The 23,121-nt window shown below is 45.3% G+C and overlaps 1 protein-coding gene across 2 annotated transcripts in view; it reads left to right on the top strand.

Annotated features, from left to right (window-relative positions):
• Positions 1-23,121, top strand: part of BRPF3 (bromodomain and PHD finger containing 3) — a 92,920-nt gene that overhangs the window by 55,394 nt on the left and 14,405 nt on the right. The window contains exons 8-9 of one of the 2 annotated variants that reach the window (XM_069756488.1): positions 2,145-2,420; positions 15,543-15,627. In XM_069756488.1, the coding sequence (XP_069612589.1) occupies positions 2,145-2,420; positions 15,543-15,627 (361 nt within the window). The remainder of the gene's footprint in view (positions 1-2,144; positions 2,421-15,542; positions 15,628-23,121) is intronic. The other variant, XM_069756489.1, reaches the window with a different exon arrangement.

Raw genomic sequence — 23,121 nt, 5'->3', positions numbered from 1 at the left:
TGAGAAAAAAAAAGTAATTATTGTAATCCCATATCTGGGTGATTTCCATTCAGTGACCGATTCAACCATCCTCCTCAATCAACAGCTTGCCCAGACTAGCGACACAATAGAAGATGTAGGGTGGCCCTTTCATTGAGGAAAGTTTGACTTACAACCAGACACTCAAAAGGTGTTCTTGGGAGTTCTCCTCGCCTTACTTCACAGAATGCCTTCCCTACCCCTTATGAAGTAGGACAAAATCAAGGACAGAATTCATACTTTTCAGAAAAAGAACGGTCTCCATCAGGTATTCCGTGAGGATCCTAGGCCTGATGAGCTCTTTTATCCCAAGCTTTCGGTGGAGTCAGGCCCAATCAAGACAGTTACAAGAAGCAATCCTGTTAGTCTGGAACAGACATCCATCTGGTCTAGACAAGAGAATGAAGGACCCGGCAGGCCTGAGATTCTCTGTTATGGTGGACATCCCCGAAGAAACTCCAGGAAGGAGTACCATAGATCCTATCCCCCTTCATCTGCATTAACACCAACGCAAGCTAGATAGGCTGGGGAGCAGAAGTGGAAGATCAATACCTTCAGGGTGCATGGTTCCTGGAAGATTGAAATAAAGTGTCCAATTACAGAGAGTTAAGGGCAGTTTGGGAGATACTCCAACAATGCCAAGATCATCACATAAAGGCTTTTTCAGACAACGCCACAACAGTTTCCTTTCCTCCTGCAGGCCCTAGAGCAGCAAATATTTCAATGAGCAGAAAGAACCGTTCTTTCCATCTCAGCAGTGCACTTTAAGGGTTCTTAAAACCAGGAGGCATTTTTTTCTCAGCAGGAAAGTCTGGTTCTCCAAATAGGAGCTAAATCTGGAAGTGCTTCATCAGCTAACCCAAAGATGGCAAAACGGTTGGAGGAAGATCCAGATGTTGTCAGTAAGGGATCCTTATCTGCAAATCTTTGAGGACCGATTAATATTCACACTCAACGCTTCTTCCCTTCCGACGGTAGTGTCTAAAGAAACTTGAACCAAGAGATTGTTCTACCATCATTTTGTCTGCTTCCAAAGAACGAGAAGGAAAGCTTATTCCACACTCTGGACAAAATAAGATCAATGATGCTTTTACATGGAAGGTACAGAATGCTGGACACCGGACTCCAATCTGTTTCTAAAGTATTCAGGAAGGAATAAGGCCAGAAAAGTGTCAAAGCGACCTTATACTAATGGATTACTTCAGCCATATCTCTGGCATGCGAATCGGATAAGAGTGAATCCCCGCTAACATTAAAGCTCAATGCACAAGAGCAATTTCTGTGTCTTGGGCCAAAAGAGCGGGAGCCTCAGTAGACCAGAACCTCAGGGCCACAACCTGGTCTAACCTAACTACTTTAGGCACTGCAAACTAGACATAATATCAGATCAAAAGCTAGCCTACGGCTGGAAAGTCCTTCAGGCAGTAGTCCCACCGTGATATGCCACGTATTTGGTATTTCTCCTATTGTGCTGTCATGAGGAACGTCCTGGGAAAATAGGAATTGGTCCTACCGGTAATTGTATTTCCAGGAGTCCGTCATGACAGCACCATTACTTTCCCTCCCCTGAATTCTGAATACTTAAGTGAAATTAACATTTGTGTGTGAGAATTCAATAAAAGCGAGTTGCATCCATCCTGGTGTGGTGATAGGTTAAACCCCACCTCTCCACTTCACCCTCAGTGTTTTACCAATCGTGTTTTTCTTGTCCCTAGAGGATGAGTAGGACTACCCACCTGATGTGCTGTCATGATGGACTCATGGAAATACAATTACCGGTAGGGCTAGTTCCTATTTTTGGCCCATTTTGCCTGAATATAAGCTACCTAATATTTATGTATACCTTGATAAAGGGTGCGGATATCCTTAGGTCACATCCTCGCTCATCACACAAATAACACATCACCTGATCATCTTCCCCCGATAAGCATTCAAGTTTCTACAGCTTGGCGTTGGAAAATCTTCCTAAAAATGATATGGTCTAAATATTCCCTTGCCTAATAATTGTGCACACCGTGTGTATATGAAACTGCAAATTCAGTAGCCAGAGTATGTGATCTATAGTTTATAGCCGTCCCTTTTCAGTGTATATTCATAAGTCGTATGTGCAACTTTTATCATTTTAGAAGGCAAACCAGTGCATCCTCCTATGCTTGAACCAGCAAATCCAAGTCTGCCAATGCAAAATGCCACTGCTCATGAGCACCCCCCTTCTCTGCAACGTATAGCTCATAATCCTGTCCATAAGGCAAAGAATCTCTCGCCTGTTCACAATTCAAGAAGGACTTCTTTAACATTGGGAAAATCCCAGAATAACACAAAAGTAACATCTGTAAAAACTCGACAATCTTTCGGTGGCAGTGGAAGTGATGAAGAGAAAACTATCTTCCATCCGCCTACAGGTGCCTTTCTACTTTATAATAGTATATTGTAGTTGATACTATATGGTGGTGGGCAGTGCGATAACTTTATTTTATTGAGAGTTGTATTTATTCTCGGACAGTTGAATTTGTGTAATACTTGTGGAGATGAATTTCAACCTAATCAGTGCAAAAGTATGCAAATCAAACTGTAATTCTCTATTATGGCCTCTGATGTGCAGTGCAAAAGTTTTAACATATATATATATATATATATATATATATATATATATATATAGGCAGTGACCCCTGTTACAGCTAGGGGGCGCTGTATGTGCTCTCCAGAACGTGCAAGGAATCGTAGTGAAGCCATGATGGCGTGCTACAGCCACAGCTGTGGCTGTAATTAGAAGAGTGAAGCAGTGACTGATTAAAAAGCCCTGTAGTATTGGGGGAATGGTGTCAGTGTGTTCTTGGAAGCAGACAGGGCAGTTGTCTGCAGAGGTGTCTCTGTGTGGAGCAACACAGAGGCTAAAGGAACCAGAGAGACTGACACCCTGCGTCTTGGGCTGTCTTATGTGTACCCGGCTGCACTCCAGAGGATGAAGAGTGCAGTGCGCTGAGTGAGTACAGAGACTTGTTTCCGGCGTGCGGTCACCCAGGGAAACTGGACAGAGGGAAGTTCAGCCTGTGTATTGACTGCGTCATATAGCCATGCATTATTAATGGACTGTATGAAGAAGCTGAATACTATATTGACTGTGTGAAGTAACACAATAAAAGAACGTTTTATTTGAACTTGCCTGGGTCACCGCCGTTTCACTGTGTATGGTCCAACCGCTGCATCACAATATATATATATATATATATATATATATAAAATATCTCTCTCTCGAGTATAAGCCGACCCCCCCCCTAATTTTGCCACAAGAAACTGGGAAAACTTATTGACTCGAGTATAAGCCTAGGGTACGAAATGCAGCAGCTACCGGTGACTTTCAAAAATAAAAATAGATGATCCATACCGTTCATTATTGCCCCATAGATGCTCCACATAAAGCTGTGCCCCATATAAAATGCTCTGCACCGTTCATCATGGCCCCATAGATGCTCCACATAAAGCTGTGCCATATATAATGCTCTGCACTGTTCATTATGGCCCCATAGATGCTCCATATAAAGCTGTGCCCCATATATAATGCTCTGCACCGTTCATTATGGCCCCATAGATGCTCCATATAAAGCTGTGCCAAATATAATGCTCTGCACCGTTGATTATGGCCCCATAGATGCTCCACATAAAGCTGTGCCATATGGAATGCTCTGCACCGTTCATTATGGCCCCATAGATGCTCCACATAAAGCTGTGCCATGTGGAATGCTCTGCACCGTTCATTATGGTCCCATAGATGCTCCTTATAAAGCTGTGCCATATATAATGCTCTGCACCGTTGATTATTGCCCCATAGATGCTCCATATAAAGCTGTCCAATATATGCTGCTGCTGCAATAAAAAAAAATAAAAAAATCACACTCACCTCTTGCTCAGGACGCCGGCGCTTTCAATATTTACCTGCTCCTCGTGCGGCTTCGTCTCCAGTACTGACGCTCAGCAGAGGGCGCGCACTGACTACGTCACCGCGCCCTCTGACCTGAGCGTCACTGCCAGAGGACGCTGGAGACGGAGCCGCACCGGAACGAGGAGCAGGTAAATATCGCGCAGCGCTCCCCTCCCCGTATACTTACCAGCTCCTGGCGCGATCCCGGCTTCTCCCGGAGCTGCATCTTCATCCTGTATTGAGCGGTCACAGTTACCGCTCATTTTCAGTCATGAATATGCAGCTCCACCTCTATGGGAGGTGAAGCTGCATATTCATGACTGTAATGAGCGGTACCATGTGACCGCTCAATACAGGAAGAAGATGCAGCGCTGGAAGAAGCAGGGACTGCAGGGACCGCGCCGGGAGTAGGTAAGTATAACTAGACAGCCCCCGCCTCCCCTCACCTGCCGACCCCCGGGGACGACTCGAGTATAAGCTGAGAGGGGGACTTTCAGTCCCAAAAAATGGGCTGAATACCTCGGCTTATACTCGAAAATATATATATATCTCCATATCCCTCCGACCGCGACCAATCAGTGATATTGGCACGGGATTTAAACACCGCTTCACTGATAATGTATATATTTTACCCGGCAAATTCTGTCAGGCGTGACCAATCTGCGAAGCGTGGTTCAAATCCCGCCCCAATTTGCGGCCGGACTGCGCCTGTTGCTGATTGGTCGCGGGCAGCTGGCGGGACCAATCAGCGATGTGGGATGTCCATTACAGACAGACAGAATTAGACGATTATATAGTAGATACCCGATGCATTAGAATCGGGCCACCATCTAGTATTCATATAAGCATTGGTGCTTACATTTATTTTTTAACCCATTGGATACACTCATTGTTTTTCTCCTGTCTTTATTTTAAGAGTCAAAACTTTTAGTCATCTATCGCTGTATGATAGCTCATTTTCTACAGGATGACTTATAGTTTTCAAAGACATTTTTTTTAATCATATGATAAACTTAAAAACAGGGAAAATTTTTATTCTCTCCCTTACACACTGTCCTCCATGTTGTTCTCTCCCTCAGACTGTCCGCCATGTTATTCTCTCCCTCACACTGTCCTCCATGTTATTCTCTCCCTCGCAGACTGTTCTCCATGTTATTCTCTCCCTCACAGACTGTCCTCCATGTTATTCTCTCCCTCAGACTGTTCTCCATGTTATTCTCTTCCTTACAGACTGTTCTCCATGTTATTCTCTCCCTCACAGACTGTCCTCCATGTTATTCTCTCCCTCACTGTCCTTCATGTTATTCTCCCTCTAGTATATGTATGTAGTGAACAGGAAAAGCATTTGGTGTATATTATTCAAACATCTTTTTAGCACTTTGGAGTGCATTATATTTTGGTATTGTGGCTATTTTTGTGTTGCTTTCCCTCCCCCCCCCCCCCCTCTCCTTTTTGTTTGATTATTGTATTGTACGCATATGTGTAATAAAATGACATTTTAATCTTCTACTATGGCATTACTTCGTGGTCTTTGTAGGAATAGTATATGTATGTAGTTTATCAATCAGCGACGCGGGATTTCGGTTACAGACAAGCAGACCCTTAGACAATTACATATATATATATATATATATATATATATATATATATATATATATATATATATATATATATATATATATATATATATATATATAATTATTTTTTTTTTTTTTTTTACAACAGGGAGTACTTAATCCCTTTACCCCGAAGCCTGTTTTCAACTTCCTGACCAGGCCATTTTTTTCAATTCTGACCTCTGTCACTTTGAGGCCATAACTCTGAAACACTTCAACGGATCCTGGTGATTCTGAGATTTGTTTTCTCATGACATATTGTACTTTGATAGTGGTAAAATTTCTTCGATTTGACTTGCGTTTATTTGTGAAAAAATGAAAATTTGGCAAAAATTTAGAAAATTTAGCAATTTTTAAAATTTGTTTTTATGCCCTTAAATTAGAGAGTCATATCATACAAAATAGTTAATAAATAACATTCCCCACATGTCTGCTTTACATTAGCACAATTTTGGAAACATAATTTTTTTTGTTAGGAAGTTAGAAGGGTTAAAAGTTGACCATCAATTTCAAATTTTTACAACAAAATTTGAAAAAACATTTTTTTTTTTAGGGACCACCTCACACTTGAAGTCACTTTGAGGGGTCTATATGACAGAAAATGCCCAAAAGTGACACCATTCTAAAAACTGCACCCCTCAAGGTACTCAAAACCACATTCAAAGTGTTTATTAACCCTTCAGGTGCTTCACAGGAATTTTTGGAATGTTTAAAAAAAATTGAACATTTAACTTTTTTTCACAAAATTTTTACTTTAGATCCAATTTGTTTTATTTTTCCAAGGGTAACAGGAGAAATTGGACCACAAAAGTTGTTGTGCAATTTGTCCTGAGTATGCTGATACCCCATATGTGGGGGTAAACCACTGTTTGGGCGCATGGCAGTGCTCGGAAGGGAAGGAGCACCATTTGACTTTTTAATGCAAAATTGGCTGGAATTGAGATCGGAGCCCATGTCGCGTTTGGAGAGCCCCTGATGTGCCTAAACAGTGGAAACCCCCGACAAGTGACCCCATTTTGGAAAGTAGACCCCCTAAGGAACTCATCTAGATTTGTGGTGAGCACTTTAAACCCCAATTGTTTCACTAAAGTTTAGAATGTAGAGCCGTGAAAATTAAAAAAAAAACCTATTTTTTTTCCCACAAAATGATCTTTTAGCCCGCAATTTTTTATTTTCCCAAGGGTAACAGGAGAAATTGGACCCCAAAAGTTGTCCAATTTGTACTGAGTACGCTGAAACCTCATATGTTGGGGGGAACCACCGTTTGGGTGCACGGCAGAGCTCGGAAGAGAAGGAGTGCAGTTTGGAATGCAGACTTAGATGGATTGGTCTGCAGGCGTCACATTGCATTTGCAGAGCCCCTGATGTACCTACACAGTAGAAACCCCCCACAAATGACCCCATATTGGAAACTAGACCCCCCAAGTAACTTATCTAGATGTGTTGTGAGAACTTGGAACCCCCAAGTGTTTCACTACAGTTTATAACGCAGAGCCGTGAAAATAAAAAATCTTTTTTTTTTTCCACAAAAATTATTTTTTCACCCCCGATTTTGTATTTTCCCAAGGGTAACAGGAGAAATTGGACCCCAAAAGTTGTTGTCCAATTTGTCCTGAGTATGCGGATACCCCATATGTTGGGGTAAACGCCTGTTTGGGCGCACAGGAGAGCTCGGAAGGGAAGGAGCACTGTTTTACTTTTTCAACGCAGAATTGGCTGGAATTGAGATCGGATGCCATGTCACGTTTGGAGAGCCCCTGATGTGCCTAAACAGTGGAAACCCCCCAATTCTAACTGAAACCCTAACGCAAACACACCCCTAACCCTAATCCCAACCATAACCCTAACCACACCCCTAACCCTAATCCCAACATTAAAATTAAATCCAAACCCTAACTTTAGCCCCAACCCTAACCCTAATGGGAAAATGGAAATGAATACATTTTTTAAAATTTTATTATTTTTCCCTAACTAAGGGGGTGATCAAGGGGGGTTTGATTCACTTTCATAGCATATTTTTTTGGCAGATTTTTATGATTGGCAGCCGTCACACACTAAAAGACGCTTTTTATTGAAAAAAATAGTTTTTGCATCACCACATTTTGAGAGCTATAATTTATCCATATTTTGGCCCAGAGAGTCATGTGAGGTCTTGTTTTTTGCGGGACGAGTTGACGTTTTTATTGGTACCATGTTCGGGCACATGACATTTTTTGATCGCTTTTTATTCCAATTTTTGGGAGGCAGAATGAACAAAAAACAGCAATTCCTGAATTTCTTTTAGGGGGGGGGGGGGGGCATTCCGCGTGTGGTAAAATTGATAAAGCAGCTTTATTCGGGTTAGTACGATTATAGCGATATATAAATGATGTCTTTTTTATGTTTTGGCGCTTTTACACAATAAAAACTTTATAAAAAAATAATTGTTTTTGCATCAGTTTATTCTTAGAGCTATAACTTTTATTTTTCTGCTGATGATGCTGTATGGCGGCTTTTTTTTGCGGGACAAGATGATGTTTTCAGTGGTATCATGGTTATTTATATCCGTCTTTTTGATCACATTTTATTACACTTTTTGTTCGGCAGTATGATGATAAAGCATTGTTTTTTGCCTCTTTTTTTTTTTTTTTTTTGCGGTGTTCACTGAAGGGGTTAATTAGTGGGATAGTTTTATAAAGCGGGTCTTTACGGACGCGGCGACTCCAAATGTGTACTTTTATTGCTTTTGTTTTTACATAAATGGAGTTATTGGAAAATTATTTTATTTTTTTTCTTTATTTGGGGATTTTGTTTTTTCTTTATACATTTTATTTATTTTTTTTACACCTTAGAACATTGTCCCAGGGTGGGACATCACAATATTTCATCAGATCACTGATCTGACACTTTGCATAACAGTGTGTCAGATCAGCGATCTGACAGGCAGTTCAGGAGGCTTTCCGGCGCCTGTTCTGAAAATTCTTTTAGCCTCATTTTTTTCATTTTTATATGGGCAACAGGATAAGTACACCGATACCTCACATGTGGGGGTAAACCACTGTTTGGGCACACGGCAGGGCTCGGAAGGAAAGGAGCGCCATTTAACTTTTTGAATGAAAAATTAGCTCCAACCGTTAGCGGACACCATGTTGCGTTTGGAGAGCCCATGTGTGCCTAAACATTGGAGCTCCCCCACAAGTGACCCCATTTCGGAAACTAGACCCCCCCAAGGAACTTATCTAGATGTGTGGTGAGCACTTTAAACCCCAAAGTGCTTCACAGAAGTTTATAAAGCAGAGCTGTGAAAATAAAAAATCATTTTTCTTTCCTCAAAAATTATATTTTAGCAAGCAATTTTTTATTTTCACAAGGGTAACAGGAGAAATTGGACCCCAAAAGTTGTTGTCCAGCTTGTCCTGAGTACGCTGATACCATATATGTGGGGGGAAACCACTGTTTGGGCACACGTCAGGGCTCGAAAGGGAAGTAGTGACGTTTTGAAATGCAGACTTTGATGGAATGGTCTGCGGGCATCACGTTGCGTTTGCAGAGCCCCTGATGTGCCTAAACAGTAGAAACCCCCCACAAGTGACCCCATTTTGGAAACTAGACCCCCCAAGGAAATTATCTAGATGTGTGGTGAGCACTTTGAACCCCCAAGTGCTTCACAGAAATTTATAACGCAGAGCCGTGAAAATAAAAAATCTTTTTTCCACAAAAATAAGTTCTTAGCCCCCTTTTTTTATTTTCCCAAGGGTAACAGGAGAAATTAGACCCCCAAAGTTGTTGTGCAATTTTTCTTGAGTACGCTGATAACCCATATGTTTTGGTAAACCACTGTTTGGCGCACGTTGGGGCTCGGAAGGGAGGGAGCACCATTTGACATTTTGAACGCAAGATTGGCTGAAAATCAATGATGGCGCGTTTGGGGACCCCTGATGTACCTAAACAGTGGAAACCCCTCAATTCTAACTCCAACACTAGCCCCAACACACCCCGAACTCTAATCTTAACCCTAATTCCAACCCTAACCCTAATTCCAACCCTAATCCTAAGGCTATGTGCCCACGTTGCGGATTCGTGTGATGATTTTTCCACACAATTTTTGAAAAATCCACAGGTAAAGCGCACTGCGTTTTACCTGCGGATATACCACAGATTTCCAGTGTTTTTTGTGCGGATTTCACCTGCGGATTCCTATTGAGGAACAGGTTTAAAACGCCACGGAATCCGCACAAAACATTGACTGCAGAAAATACAACGCAGCATTTCCGCATGGTATTTTCCGCACCATGGGCACAGCGGATTTGGTTTTCCATAGGTTTACATGGTACTGTAAACGTGATGGAAACCTGCTACGAATCCGCAGCGGCCAATCCGCTGCAGATCCGCAGCCAAATCCGCACTGTGTACATAGCCTAATTCTAACCCTAACCCCAGCCAGAAAACTGCTACGAATCCGCAGCGGCCAATCCACTGCGGATCCGCAGCCAAATCTGCACCGTGTGCACATAGCCTAGTTCTGACCTTAATTCTAACCCTAACCCTAGTGGAAAAATAAAAGTAAATAATTTTTCTTTATTTTATTATTGTCCCTACCTATGGGGATGATAAAGCGAGGGGGGGGGGGGGGTTATTTATTATTTTTTTTTATTTTGATCTCTGTGATTCTATGGTTTTATCACAGCGATCAAAATGTACCTGGAACTAATATGCCGGCCGGAAGATGGCGGCGCCCATGGGGGGAGGAGATCGGACTCTGAGGGGGGGGGGAGATCGGACTGCGGAGGGGGAGATCAGACTGCGGAGGGGGAGATCGGACTGCGGAGGGGGAGATCGGACTGCGGAGGGGGAGATCGGACTGCGGAGGGGGAGATCGGACTGCGGAGGGGGAGATCGGACTGCGGAGGGGGAGATCGGACTGCGGAGGGGGAGATCGGACTGCGGAGGGGGAGATCGGACTGCGGAGGGGGAGATCGGACTGCGGAGGGGGAGATCGGACTGCGGAGGGGGAGATCGGACTGCGGAGGGGGAGATCGGACTGCGGAGGGGGAGATCGGACTGCGGAGGGGGAGATCGGACTGCGGAGGGGGAGATCGGACTGCGGAGGGGGAGATCGGACTGCGGAGGGGGAGATTGGACTGCGGAGGGGGAGATTGGACTGCGGAGGGGGAGATTGGACTGCGGAGGGGGAGATTGGACTGCGGAGGGGGAGATTGGACTGCGGAGGGGGAGATTGGACTGATGCTATTGCAGCATTGGCCAAGGCTGGATTGTAATATTTCACCAATTTTCATTGGTGAAATATTACTATCGCTCTGATTGAAAGTGAAACGTCACTTTCAACAGCCAATCAGAGCTATTGTAGCCTCGGGAGGGGGGGGGGGGAGGGGGCGGAGCCACTCCCCCTTGGGCTCAAGTACCACTCCCCCCTGTCTCTGCAGGTCGGGTGAAATTACAGTTAACCCTTTCACCCGGCCTGCAGGAGCGCAATCCGACCATGACGCATATGCTGCGTCACGGGTCGGATTGGCACAGGTTTTCATAACGCATACACTGCGTCAAAGGTCGGGAAGGGTTTAACAGAAGCACAGTGGGCATGAGATTCCTATAAATCCTGTGCACTGTGTGTGTAATGTAGAATGCAGCGTTTTGGACGCCTCGAAAATACGCTTCATCCAAAACGCTACTGTTCCTGATCGTGGGGAAGTAGCCTAACACTGCAACATCAAAAACATTTAAAAAGAATCCACAAATGCATAAAAAAGTTACCTAATATAGCTAATTGGTGCGGTTTTGATGTTGAAGATTTTCTGTGACTATTAATCATTGTGGGAACATAGCATCAACTCCATTTGTTTTTGTTTTTAAAGCTTTGTAACCTGCTTAAAGCCTTTGTACAGAGCTAGAGAGCCAGATGTTTCATTTTATCGGCCACTGGTGATGCTGTCAATTTGTTGTGTTTCTGCAGGTTACCGTATATAGTTTGTGACGTAACAATGGCTGGTCATTTTTGTAAATTTAAAATTGGGTAATTTCGGGCTTCACCTTGTGCTCAATCACATTTTTCAGTCATTTTAGGCCATGTATTACAGAGCGAGGCTTTCAGATAAGGAGTAGCCACAGTCCGACATACCACTCACTAGGTATTATGTATGATGGAGATCTATGATGGATGCCATACAGTGACATCATCACCCATAGGGTTGCATCTAATATATAAAGCTGAATGTGTGTGTGTGTGTGTGTGTGTGTGTGTGTATGTATGTATGTTCGGGATTGGCATCTGCACCGTCGCAGCTACAGCCACAAAATTTTGCACAGTCACACGTCTGGACCCTGAGAGTGTCATAGGCTATGTTGTGAGGTGAAATTTTAACCCTGCGCTTTCCAATTCAACAAACAATTTTGTCCCTATCTACATAATGGGGAAAAAGTGAAAGGAAAAGTGTTGGAGGCGTCGCACCTACAGCCACAAAATTTTGCACAGTCACACGTCTGGACCCCGAGAGCGTCATACAATTTTGTCCCTATCTACATAATGGGGAAAAAGTGAAAGGAAAAGTGTTAGAGGCGTCACAGCTACAGCCACAAAATTTTGCACAGTCACACGTCTGGACCCCGAGAGCGTTATAGGCTATGTTGTGAGGTGAAATTTTAACCCCGCGCTTTCCAATTCACCAAACAATTTTGCCCCTATCTACATAATGTTGAAAAGTGAAAGGAAAAGTGTTGGAGGCAAATTGACAGGTGCCAGATGTGAACAAGGGGCACTTAAAGAATGAGAGCAATGGCGCCAAAGAGTATATACCGTACAGTTGATAAGGTGGGGCCCCGACATGGGATACTCACCACACACGGGGATATGAACACACACACAAAATGCGCCACAAACTACTACGTGCTTGAACACACATACCACCCTCAGGACACATTTCACCACACATACACCAACCTCGCCACATAAAAGTCGAAACACAAAAGTCGCCGCTCAAAACTCGCCACGCGCAAAACTCGCCACATGCAAAAACTAGGCTCACGCAAAACTCGCCACAAGTGCAAAACTCACCTCATGGAAAACTCGCCACACGCAAATCTTGCACATGCGGAAAAATTGCCACATGCACAAAAGTTGCAACACATGCAAAAGTTGCTTCACACAAAACTTGCACATACTCAAAAGGCACCACACATAAAACTTGTCACGCGCAAAACTCGCCATGCGCAAAACTTGCTGCACACAACTTGCTACACTAACCTGTCACATGCAACTCGACACACAAAAAGTTGCTACACGCAGGTTGCCACACAAAACTCATCTCACAAAAGTCGCTACATGCATGTCGCCACACGCAACTCAACACACAACTTGACACACGAAACTCGCCCTAAAACACACACAAGTCTGGTATTATCCATCAAAAATAAAAATCTGATTAATAAGCAGACAAACTACAAGAGCAACAAATGTACCATATAGGAAAACAGCAGCTGTCAGTCACATGACCTGTCTATTATCTGTATGTGTGAGCTAATATATACTGCCAGGGGTAGGGCTTCCTGTTGGCTGGAGATTTATCAGGCTGACAATTTAGCTTACAAATACTGAGGTAAAAATATTGAGCAAATAACGTGTGAACGAGGTCTAATACAGGAGGAGATGACACACAGGTATATACTATATACAGGGGAGATGATACACAGATATATACTATATACAGGAGAGATGACACACAGGTATATACTATATACAGGAGGAGATTACACACAGGTATATACTATATACAGGAGCAGATGACCTACAGGTATATACTATATACAGGAGGAGATGACATACAGGTATATGCTATATATAGAAGGAGATGACATACAGGTATATACTATATATAGGAGGAGATGACATACAGGTATATACTATATACAGGGGAGATGACATACGGGTATATACTATATACAGGAGATGACAAACAGGTGTATACTAAGGGAGATGACAAACCTGTATATACTGAGGTGAAAATGAGGTGTGAGGTGAAAATGAAAAGGTGTGAGTGCAAAATGAGAGGAGTGAGGGAAAATAGTGGAGTGATCGGAAAATGACAGATGTGAGGTCGAAATGACAAGTGTTAGGGGGGAATGAGAGGTGTGCGGGAGAAAATGAGGGATGTGAGGGGGAAAATGAAAGATGTGATTGGGAAAATGAGGCGTGATGGGAAAATAAGAGAAGTGAGGTGCTATAACTAACCACAGATATTTACTATGCCCAGGCAACGCCGGGCTCTTCAGCTAGTTGTAAATAATAATATGCTACACAACACTGGGTCAATTTTTAATGTTACCATATGGAGGTAATTCATTTGGTGTTCTTTTTCTGATAATTGTAACATTCTTCACCATGCCTTTTGTAGTGTTACCTTATCATTGTTACTTGTTATATATGCAGTGATATCTTACATATGCACTTCTTTAACAGAATTGTAGGAAAAAATGTGTCACGGTGATCATGATATGGCACCCTTAGAGAAACAAAGGGAGCCCACTCCCGCTGACGAAACCCCTAGATGCTGTGTTTGCCGGGCCGACAATCTACTATATAATTGTCTATGGGTCACTTTCGTCTTTCTGTCTGTCTGTCTTTCTGTCACGGATATTCATTGGTCGCGGCCTCTGTCTGTCCTGGAAATCCAAGTCGCTGATTGGTCGTGGCTGTTTTGCTGCGACCAATCAGCAACGGGCACAGTCCGGAAGAAAATGGCCGGTCCTTACTCCCCGCAGTCAGTGCCTGGCGCCCGCATACTCCCCTCCACTCACACGGGGTTAATGCTGGCGGTAACGGACCGCGTTATGCCGCCATCAATAGTAAAAAAATGTAATGTTAAAAATAATTAAAAAACAAAAAACCTGCTATACTCACCCTCCTTTGTCCGCTGAGCCGCTTGCGCGGGCCACCATCTTCCGTTCCTGGCGATGCATTGCGAAATTAGCCAGAAGACTTAGCATTTTCGCGAGACCGCTAAGTCATCTGGGTAATTTCGCAATGCATCCTGGGAACGGAAGATGGCGGCAGCCTAGCGCCGGAGCTCCACTGGATCCCAGGAGGTGAGTATATAACTATTTTTTATTTTAATTATTTTTTTAACAGGGATATGGTGCCCACACTGCTGTATACTACATGGGCTGTGTAACATACCGCGTGGCTGCTATATACTACATAGGGCAATATACTACGTGGCTGTGCAATATACTACGTGGCTGTGCAATATACTACGTGGCTGTGCAATATACTACGTGGCTGTGCAATATACTAAGTGGCTGTGCAATATACTAAGTGGCTGTGCAATATACTATGTGGCTGTGCAATATACTACGTGGCTGTGCAATATACTACGTGGCTGTGCAATATACTACGTGGCTGTGCAATATATTACGTGGCTGTGCAATATACTACGTGGCTGTGCAATATACTACGTGGCTGTGCAATATACTACGTGACTGGGCAATATACTACGTGACTGGGCAATATACTACGTCACTGCAATATAATATGTGGCTGGGCAATATACTACGTGGCTGGGCAATATACTACGTGGCTGGGCAATATACTACGTGGCTGGGCAATATACTACGTCGCTGGGCAATATACTACGTCACTGGGCAATATACTACGTGGGCTGTGCAATATACTACGTGGGCTGTGCAATATACTACGTGTTCATGCATATTCTAGAATACCCGATGCGTTGGAATCAGGCCACCATCTAGTGGTTAATAATGTACTAGTGCTCCAGTAGGACTGCAGGCTCTTCTGCAGCGCCAGGAGTTAGTTTGTTTATCGGAAACTTGTTTGTGGACACATTTGCATTTATTTTTGCATCTAGGATGTATTGGAGTTTACCTTCTCCATAAAGGATATGTTTTGTTTTTTGTATTTTTTTAAATGTGAATCGCGTTTTTTTTTTTTATTGTAAATATGTATAACATATTAACTTTTTGACCTACATTGTGTGCCCCAGACGTCAGTAATGGAGGTGCAGGAAGTGGCTCTGTCTTAGTCAAGAGTTGTGAATGCCCTGAAGAATCAACCTTCTATTCCTCTGGGTAGGTAATGTCTGCTATTGGCACATTTCAGCATATACAGACTACACCACCACTTTCCACTAAACAATTGTAGTATAAAGAAAAAAATGTTTTATTGGACCTTTTTGTTCCAGTTCACTAAATTAGCATTTTTTTTATTGTTTTGCTTGTGGAAGGGATTTCCCGAAGACTTAAATGTTTGCTCGTTGCTTTAGAAATGAAAATATATTAGTATTTGCAAATTTGTTACTTTAAAAAAAGTCAGTAAGAAGTTACAATTCCACTAGGACGCCATCCACAGCCCTTGTTGTTTTGCTGCAGTGTGTACAATCTGAGCTGTATGTATATCCAACTTCGCGTGTGTGTGTCTGTTCACCCAGGATTCGTGTGTCTGTTCACCCAGGATTCGTGTGTCTGTTCACCCAGGATTCGTGTGTCTGTTCACCCAAGCTTCGTGTGTGTCTGTTCACCCAAGCTTCATGTGTCTGTTCACCCAAGCTTCGTGTGTGTGTGTCTGTTCACCCAAGCTTCGTGTGTGTGTCTGTTCACCCAAGCTTCGTGTGTGTCTGTTCACCCAAGCTTCGTGTGTGTCTGTTCGTGTCTGTTCACCCAAGCTTCGTGTGTCCACCCAAGCTTCGTGTGTGTCTGTTCACCCAAGCTTCGTGTGTGTGTGTGTGTGTCTGTTCACCCAAGCTTCGTGTGTGTGTGTGTGTCTGTTCACCCAAGCTTCGTGTGTGTGTCTGTTCACCCAAGCTTCGTGTGTGTCTGTTCGTGTCTGTTCACCCAAGCTTCGTGTGTGTCTGTTCACCCAAGCTTCGTGTGTGTGTGTGTCTGCTCACCCAAGCTTCGTGTGTGTCTGTTTACCTGAGATGTGTGTGCCAATCTGAGATTGTATTTCTGTACATTTTGTTAAGCTATTTATGTAAACTTACTTGGTGTTAGTGAATAAACCAAATCAAAAAGGTGTATATAAAATACAGTACAGACCAAAAGTTTGGACACATCTTCTCATTTAAAGATTTTTCTGTATTTTCATGACTATGAAAATTGTAAATTCACACTGAAGGCATCAAAACTATGAATTAACAGTGGGGCGTGGCCTGTCTGCCGATGGAGTAGGTCGCACAGAGCGGGAGCTCCTCAGCCAGGAACCTTAAAGCGGCACATTTCTACCTCTCCGGTGTCCTCGTTTGCCTCCAAAACATCGGTACTGGCTCCCGGTGCGTCGGTGAGTGTATGGGGAAATCCAGAGCTGGCACCCGTGACCCCTCCAGGAGAATTCCTGACTTCTTTGCGGCCACCCCACAGCCACCGCCGGTATCCAAGATGGCGCCGTCCTCCCCCAGGCCTTCCCGCTCTTCACAACGCAACGCTCAGGCGTCGCAGTCCGGCGCTGCGGCGTCGCATTCAGGCGGAGCAGCGTCGCATCCAGGCGGAGCAGCGTCGCATTCAGGCGGAGCAGCGTTAAATTCAAGCGGTACGGCGTCTGATTCGGCCGACGGTCCGGTGACTGCTTCTCTCCTCAAAGGACTACTTGGAGATCTCAGAACCTCCATCCAAGACGATATGCGCACTATGTTGGCTGAGTTGAGAGGGGAGGTGGCGGAGCTGGGTAATCGCACGGACCGTTTGGAACGCAAGATGGCAGAGCTAGTTTCTTCTCATAACGATCTCTGGGACGCCCATGAGACCCTGCAAACCCTGGCCGCTAAAACTCACTCTAAAGCCCTGGACCTGGAAGATAGGTCCAGGAGAAATAACGTCAAACTTAGAGGCATTGAGGAGTCTGTCCTAGCAGGGGATTTGAAGCTATTTCTGCAGGACTTTATGGCGGCGGCCCTACCGCAGTTCGCGCCAAAGGACTTCATAATTGACCGCGTGCATAGGATCCCTAAACCCTCTGGCCTGGGGCCCTCCATCCCCAGAGATGTGCTGGCACGCATACATTTTTTCGAAATGAAAGAGGACTTTCTACAGGCCCTGAGGAGGAACCCAGCTCTCCCTGAAAGATTTGCAAGCATCTCAGTCTTTCCGGATCTTTCCCCGGGTACTTTGGCCCTGCGGAGGGCCTTTGCCCCCTACACTACCATCCTTAGAGAGAAGGGCATCCTGTACCGTTGGGGGTTCCCTACCAAGCTGCTCATCCGCAAAGACGGATCAATCACCACCTGCCTAACTCCGTCCCACGCAGCTTCTGCTCTCTCTAAATGGGGACTCCCGACTCCAGACCCCTCGATCTCCGTGAACCTTTCTAAGCCTGGAGCTGGCGGAGGCTTCAGGGCCCGCATTACACCGGACTGGGAGGTGGCCTGAGCCCACTGCAACTATGGTTCCTGGCTATTTTCCCGCACGGATACACTTGGTTTTTCCTTTTTCTTTTTTTTTGAAGCTGCGTTGGTTTCTCTTTTGAGAGTTCCCGCAGCATTTGTTTGCCCCATAGGTGAACTGTTTTTCTGATTCTCACCTTCTGGACTCAGGGTATCCCTGAATGGACCTCGGTCCACTGGTTTATTTGTCGTATGTCTTGTTTGTTTCCCTTTTTCTCCCCTCCCTGTTCCCGGTCTGCCCTTACTTATGTCCTAGTCTATTGGCCACATGTTTTCTATGCCTTTGCACAGACTATCGGTGTCTGAGGATTGTAAAACTGTTTTTATGTCTTTCCAATGAGTATCTCACTGTATTCAATTAACGTTAATGGCCTCAACTCGCCGGGCAAGAGGTCTGTGGTCTGGCGTCAGTTGGGCAAATCCCACCATGATATTGTATGTCTTCAGGAAACTCACTTGCTGGAATGTGATAATCCCAGAATGCAATCAGGTTTATACCCGCATCAGTTTTTCGCCAATGGCCCGTCAAAAAAGGCGGGAGTAGCCATTTTTTTCAGCAGGTCCAACTCCTTTCAGCTGGTTCGCTCTATAGCGGATCCGTTGGGTAGATTCATTGTGGTTCTATGCCTTATTAATAATGCCCCCTATACTATTGCCTCGATCTACGCTCCTAACGTAGGGCAGCTTAAGTTTCTGGAGGGCGTTTTCAAAACTCTACACGACATCCAACACGGTCACAAACTGATTGCTGGTGACTTCAATGCCCCAATGTCTAGGGTTCTTGACTGCTCTGCCTCTTCCCTGACTAGATGCGAGATCGGGCCTCTAGCTGACTCTTTCCACTTGCATGATGTCTGGCGATATCTGCATTGCGGTGAGAGAGATTACACATTTTTGTCTCCCAGGCACGGTTCCTATAGCAGGATTGATTTTGTGCTGGTGAATGACGTGGCTCTTCCTCACTGCATCTCATCGGATATAGGCAGTATCACCTGGTCGGACCATGCCCCGGTGTCCCTTGCCCTGAAAGACCCCTTGGCCATCAGACCCCCTGCGTACTGGCGTCTCAATGCCCATCTCCTTGCTGACCAATCCAACTCCCAATGTATAGAGGAGGCCTTGGGGGAATTTTTTGCCTCCAATGACACCCCTGGCATAGGTGATGACACCCTCTGGTTCGCCCACAAGGCGGTAATTAGGGGCCATTTCATTAAGCTGGCGGCAAAGGCTAAGAGGAAGTACAATGCGGCCCTCCATATAGCCCTAGACGAATTATCTCGTTTGGAGTCTGCCCATAAACTAGCCCCCACTCCAGCGCTTCTTTCTGACCTTTCTAAAGCCCGAATGCATGTTCGTAATCTACTCCTCCACAAGGCTGAGAAGGCCCTGAGGAAAACTAGAGCCAAATTTTACACAATGGGGGATCGAGCGGGCGCTGTTCTGGCCAGACGTGTTAGGAAGAGAGAGGCTCAATCCAAGATCCCATTTTTGCTCAGGCCTGACGGCTCCCAGGTTCGCAACCCGATTCAGATTGCTGAGGAGTTTGCATCTTATTATTCCTCTCTCTATGACCTCGGGTCTGACCCAGGGATTCCCCAGCCTTCGCGGGAGTCAATTTTGGCGTTCTTGGAGAGGGCTAATCTCCCCTCGGTCACCCAGGAGCAGCTCTCTTTCCTAAGCGCTCCCATTGTCGAGTCTGAACTCTCGCAGATTGTTAGAGAGGCCAATAAGAGTTCTTCCCCGGGGCCTGATGGCTTTTCTTTCCTTTACTATGCTCGGTTCTTTTCTATCCTCTCGCCCTATCTTTTGCGCCTTTTTAATAATTGGTCGTCGGTTGGCAGTATTAGGGCGGAGGGGTTGGAGGCTTCCATTGCGACTCTCCCCAAACAAGGGAAACCCACAACATCTTCGGGGAACTTCCGCCCGATAGCACTTCTAAACTGCGACGTGAAGTTTCATGCAAAAGTCTGGGCCAACAGATTATTCTCGGTCCTTCCTAGTCTCATCCACCCCGACCAAGTTGGGTTTGTTCCTGGCAGACAGACCAGGGATGGCACCAGGCGCCTGGTTGATCTCTTGGATGTGGTGGAGAGGGGGAGCCTCCCCAGTGTATTCCTGTCGCTGGATGCCGAAAAGGCGTTCGACAGGGTGCACTGGGGTTATATTGAACTCACACTGGAGAAATTTGGGCTCACCAGGCAGATTGGCAAAGCGGTTATGGCATTATATTCCAATCCTTGCGCGTCGGTTCGATCGGCGGGATTCAGGTCTCGGACATTCCCTATTCGGAATGGTACTCGTCAGGGCTGCCCCCTCTCCCCTATCATCTTTGCTCTGATCATGGAGCCTTTGGCTGCCATGGTCAGGCAGTGCGCGGACATAAAGGGAGTCGAGGTGGGGGGATCTGAACATAAAATCGGTCTCTATGCCGACGACGTGGTCCTGACCTGCACCTCACCCTTAACCTCACTGAATGCGATCACTTCCATCCTATCTGAGTTTTCGGCGGTTTCATATTATAAGCTTAATTTGTCCAAATCCACAATTTTTCCCCTTTTCCTCCCCGCTCCCCTTCAGATTCAAATTCAATCTCAATATGCGTTTATTTGGGCTCCCTTGGGCTTTACGTACCTAGGCATCAGGATAACTAAGCTAGATAACATAGTCCGTATGAATTGTGAAGAAACTCTTTTGGAGGTTAGGAGGGGCATGGAGCAATTATCAAGTGCGTCCCTCTCGTGGATGGCCCGCATACAAACGGCGAAAATGCTATTCCTTCCCAAAATAATGTACCTTTTTCGGTGCCTCCCCCTTTTCATACCCTCGAAGTTTATTTCAGCTTTTCAATCCCTTATAGACCGGTTTATTTGGAATAAGAAGCCCCATAGGGTCAAGCGTCGGATCATGTCCCTACCGTACTCTGTGGGGGGGTTGGGAGCTCCTGCGGTGCAGTCTTACTATAGGGCGGCGATCCTTGAGCCCCTTAAAATATGGTGGGAGGGGAACTCTTGTTTGCCCTGGTTTTTGATTGAATCTCATTTTGCCCCCAAAAACTCGCTTAGATTGCTCTTGGAGCTTCAGTTGCTTCAAGTCCCTCTTGTGGGCCCCTGTCTCCGTTCAATTAGGAATGCTTCTAAACTATGGGCGCTGCTCAGTACTTCCCATCTAATGTTTATGTTTGACTATGTTTCTTTGCAGGCTCTGGAGTGTGCCATTGGCCACATTTCTCTTTCCTCCTGGACGAGGCGTGGGGTGCTCCGGGTGGCGGACCTTTTCGGCTCGGACGGCATTTTGTCGTTTGAGGACCTCTCAGGGAGATTCTCCCTTACTAAGTATGACTTCTTTCAATACCTGCAGATTCGCAGCTTTCTCAGGACATGTCGGCCATTCGGGGCGCCCCCGCCTTTGACAGAGGATCCGGCCCACAGATTCTTCAGACCGGCCACTATTATGCCACATGGCATCTCCATAATCTATAAAGCCCTCATTTCATCTGGTTCTACTGACAAGCTTCCTTTCATGTCTTCCTGGGAGTCCGCGCTGGGTTTTGAGGCCCCCCTGGAGGATTGGCAATTTGCTATGGTTCACCCTCCCAGGTTTTCGTCTTGCCTTGGCCACTTGGAACAGGTGCAAAAAATTCAGCTCCATTGGTACCTCACCCCCGTCCACCTGGCGAAGGTTTTCCCAGCTTCCTCCCCTCTCTGCTGGAGACAATGCGGCGCCTTCTTCCTCTCACGTCTGGTGGTCGTGCCCGCAGATTCAGGTCTTCTGGCGCGAAGTGGAGGCTTTGATTGTTGATCTGACCCGTCTCCCCCTTGTGCTGAGTGGTCAGCTCGCTGTTCTGGGCATCTCCCTCATTGATCTCCCCTCCCCCCTTCAACCCATAGTCTCTAATATCCTAGTTGCCGCTAGACAATGTATCGCGAAGCATTGGAAATCCTCGGATGTCCCCTCCAGAGCAGAGCTGATCTCCAGGATCGACTTACACTTCTGCTATGAGGTTATTATGGCTCAGGGTCTATCGAGGAGAGCTAGGGTCCTCTCGTGGTGGGACCCCTGGATGTCCTCGGCATATATATCCCAGTCTGCTCTCTCCCTTATTTAAATTGTATGCTTCTCTAATTCTGTTCTTTTTGGCTTTATCTGACACTGTATTTGTGTATTTTGTACTGATTACATTGTGGTCTTTAATATGTTATGCATTGGACCTTTCCCCTTATTACCTTTCCTCCCCCCCGTCTTATGTGTTGTTTAATATGCAAAATTTTTCAATAAACATTGATTGGTTAAAAAAACTATGAATTAACACATGTGGAATTATATACTTAACAAAAAAGTGTGAAACAACTGAAAATGTCTTATATTCTAGGTTCTTCAAAGTAGCCACCTTCTGCTTTGAAGACTGCTTTGCACACTCTTGGCATTCTCTTGATGAGCTTCAAGAGGTAGTCACCGAAATGGACTTCCAACAATCTTGAAGCAGTTCCCAGAGATGTTTAGCACTTGTTGGCCCTTTTGCCTTCACTCTGCGGTCCAGCTCACCCCAAACCATCTCTATTGGGTTCAGGTCTGGTGACTGTGGAGGCCAGGTCATCTGGCGTAGTACCCCATCACTCTCTTTCTTAGTCAAATAGTCCTTACACAGCCTGGAGATGTGCTTGGGGTCGTTGTCCTGTTGAAAAAGAAATGATGGTCCAACTAAACGCAAACCGGATGGCATAGCATGCCGCTGCAAGATGCTGTGGTAGCCATGCTGGTTCAGTATGCCTTCAATTTTGAATAAATCCCCAACAGTCTCACCAGCAAAGCACCCCCACACCATCACACCTCCTCCTCCATGCTTCATGGTGGGAACCAAGCATGTAGAGTCCATTCGTTCACCTTTTCTGCGTCGCACAAAGACGCTGTGGTTGGAACCAAAGATCTCAAATTTGAACTCATCAGACCAAAGCACAGATTTCCACTGGTCTAATGTTCATTCCTTGTGTTCTTTAGCCCAAACAAGTCTCTTCTGCTTGTTGCCTGTCCTTAGCAGTGGTTTCCTAGCAGCTATTTTACCATGAAGGCCTGCTGCACAAAGTCTCCTCTTAACAGTTGTAGAGATGTATCTGCTGCTAGAACTCTGTGTGGCATTGACCTGGTGTCTAATCTGAGCTGCTGTTAACCTGCTATTTCTGAGGCTGGTGAC

This window comes from Ranitomeya imitator, chromosome 3, assembly GCF_032444005.1.
Source record: "Ranitomeya imitator isolate aRanImi1 chromosome 3, aRanImi1.pri, whole genome shotgun sequence".
NCBI classification, from domain to species: Eukaryota; Metazoa; Chordata; class Amphibia; order Anura; family Dendrobatidae; genus Ranitomeya; species Ranitomeya imitator.
This window is presented reverse-complemented; position numbering and strand designations above follow the sequence as displayed.